Source organism: Etheostoma spectabile, chromosome 6 (genome assembly GCF_008692095.1).
Source record: "Etheostoma spectabile isolate EspeVRDwgs_2016 chromosome 6, UIUC_Espe_1.0, whole genome shotgun sequence".
Classification (NCBI taxonomy): domain Eukaryota; kingdom Metazoa; phylum Chordata; class Actinopteri; order Perciformes; family Percidae; genus Etheostoma; species Etheostoma spectabile.
In genome coordinates, this window is record NC_045738.1 from 26,393,754 (window position 1) to 26,396,072 (window position 2,319).

General features: G+C 42.8%; 1 protein-coding gene across 1 annotated transcript in view; it reads right to left on the reverse strand.

Annotated features, from left to right (window-relative positions):
* Nucleotides 1–2,271, reverse strand: part of LOC116690609 (dysbindin-A) — a 7,761-nt gene extending 5,490 nt beyond the window's left edge. Inside the window, exons 1-4 of the mRNA XM_032517697.1 lie at nucleotides 2,130–2,271; nucleotides 1,792–1,924; nucleotides 1,130–1,262; nucleotides 39–61 (exon numbers count right to left, since the gene is read on the reverse strand). Of these exons, the coding sequence (XP_032373588.1) occupies nucleotides 39–61; nucleotides 1,130–1,262; nucleotides 1,792–1,903 (268 nt within the window). The 5' untranslated portion in view covers nucleotides 1,904–1,924; nucleotides 2,130–2,271. The remainder of the gene's footprint in view (nucleotides 1–38; nucleotides 62–1,129; nucleotides 1,263–1,791; nucleotides 1,925–2,129) is intronic.
* Between the last annotated feature and the right edge of the window lie 48 nt (nucleotides 2,272–2,319).

The following is a 2,319-nucleotide window of genomic DNA, read 5'->3' on the forward strand; positions in this document are numbered from 1 at the left end:
TGTGTGTGTGTGTGTGTGTGTGTGTGTGTGCATCTCACCTTCCAGTGCCTCCAACTCCCTCCTGTTAAAAGACAAACAGCAGACAGGTCAACATTATGTTCTTCCATTGCTCTTTTGTTAGTTTTGGGGGGGGCTTTCACTTCATTTTGGTCCGGATTTTCAGACTTTTCAGACGCCTTTTTTTTGTGTGAAAGCATTTTTTGGTTCATTCCGACTTTCGGACCAAATACAGGAAGCTCTAGCAGGCTATCTTCGTGTTATGAGAGGAGTGTAACTCCTTTAAGGAACAGCTCAGTGCTTAGTGTGAACAGGAGAGAGAGAGCGCTCAGAGCAGACAGCTGTCGGCTATCACAGCTGACAATACTCAGTTACAACTGTTGGGAGATGCAGCTCAGGACGTAGTTTTGTCCCGTACAGGTCTTTAGTGCCCTTGCATAACTGCAGTGTGGAACCCTAACTCGTGAAAGCCCCCTTAGTTATGTCTGACCACAGACCATCACTCTACTGATGCTGAATCAGTCCACTGATGGCACACAAAATGAATAAAGTACAACAGTAAAACAAAACAAAGGTGGCCTTAAACCAGTAGTGAAGTCAGGCGGTAAATAAATAAAGCTTGGACAGGAACAGGGCTTTTCTCAGAATCAGTGCCAATACAACTGAGGTTCAGTTCTAGTAACATCTTACACTTAGTTTCAATCTTTTTCTATTTCAAGCATGTCAAAGTTAAATCTGCTAGACAATCATTTTGTATAGAATTATATAAAATGACTGAATTAGGACATGAGTAAGGACCAAGTAGTGACCTGACAGTTTTTGGCACTGGGTTTAAAGACAATTCAACAGAAAGCATCGAGGCTCAATAACATCTACAGCACCATCTCAATACATTGAAAAATATATACATTTATATAAATTACTTATTTTCTACTGTTAATTTTCCTTTACCCAGTTTGTGTCAGATGGGTTTATCGTTTAACTTTGGATTCTGTACATCTTGTCTTTGTTTTCTTATAGCCTAATGTTAAAGGCTATTTGATGTTTTGTCTTTTCTTCTTGTTAAAAACAATAAAAAGTACTGATTATAAAAAATAGTCATTGAAAAAAGCAAAAAGATTCAGTCTTGTACCTCTTCTTTTTCTTGTAGACTTCCAGTTGGTTGATGTGATGCTGTTTGGAGGTCTGCTGCTCACACTGACAGCACAGAGTCTCCAGGTAGACCAGCCTGCTCTCCATCTCCTCAAAGTCGCCTTCCAAATGAGCTAGACACACACACAGACAGAGACACAGAGACACAGAGAGACACAGTTCCATTTGTAAATGTCAGAGTTCCAAGTCTGAACCACGGAGAGTTAGACAATCTTACAGTACCCTGTGCAAAGCAATCCAACATGGCTGCTCCGTGCATCAACACTTGTGAAGGCTGTACTAATATACCGTGTAACAGCACTTCTGTCTCATTTGTGTCTCATTAAACCAGTCGTATATGTAATACTGTCCAACTTCTATCTGTGGACATGTTGATACAGTGTTTGTATGCACAACATAAACTGTAATGCATTGTTATCAACTGGCATTGCTAACAATGGCTAAACCGGCTAGCACAAACATTACAATTGGTTGTACTGGAACCCAATCAACTCGCTTGTGACCATAGATATGTTTTGTCTCTATGGTGATGGCTCGGGCTGCCATGGTAAATGGAAGGCAGCGTGAGGCCCACTGTACGAGGTTATGGCGCCATCTGTTGGTGTTGCTGGCTTTAGGGGGCCGACTCCCTACAGTACCTACCGATGTTAGCAGTAATGGCATCCAGTTCACTGATGAAGGCCGGCACGCTCTGCAGCTGTTCCTGCAGCTGTGTCAGAGCTGCTCTTCTCCTCTCCCAGTGTGCTGAGAGCATCACTATGTCCCCATCTACTGTCTAACACACACACACACACAAGTCTGCTGAATGATACCAACATTTTTCCAGTGCTCTCTCAAATTCAGGGCTGCCAAAATCAGGACTGACTCTACCATGTTGGTTCAGTTTGTGCTTTGAGGACAATAGCATGGCTATGTGGGGGGGGAAATCAAATGTAAATCGTAATCATTACTGGTGTGAAAAGACGTGATGTTGCTCCTACCTCAGCAGCCTGAGCACAGTCTTTAGTCCTTCTATGGAGAATAAACCAGCTCTCCTCATACCTTAAGAAAAACACATTGTAGACACAAACACACCATTGACATCACTGTGTGTGTGTGTGTGTGTGTGTGTGTGTGTGTGTGTGTGTGTGTGTGTATCGCTGGACTATGGACATCCTCGCAGGTCCCCCA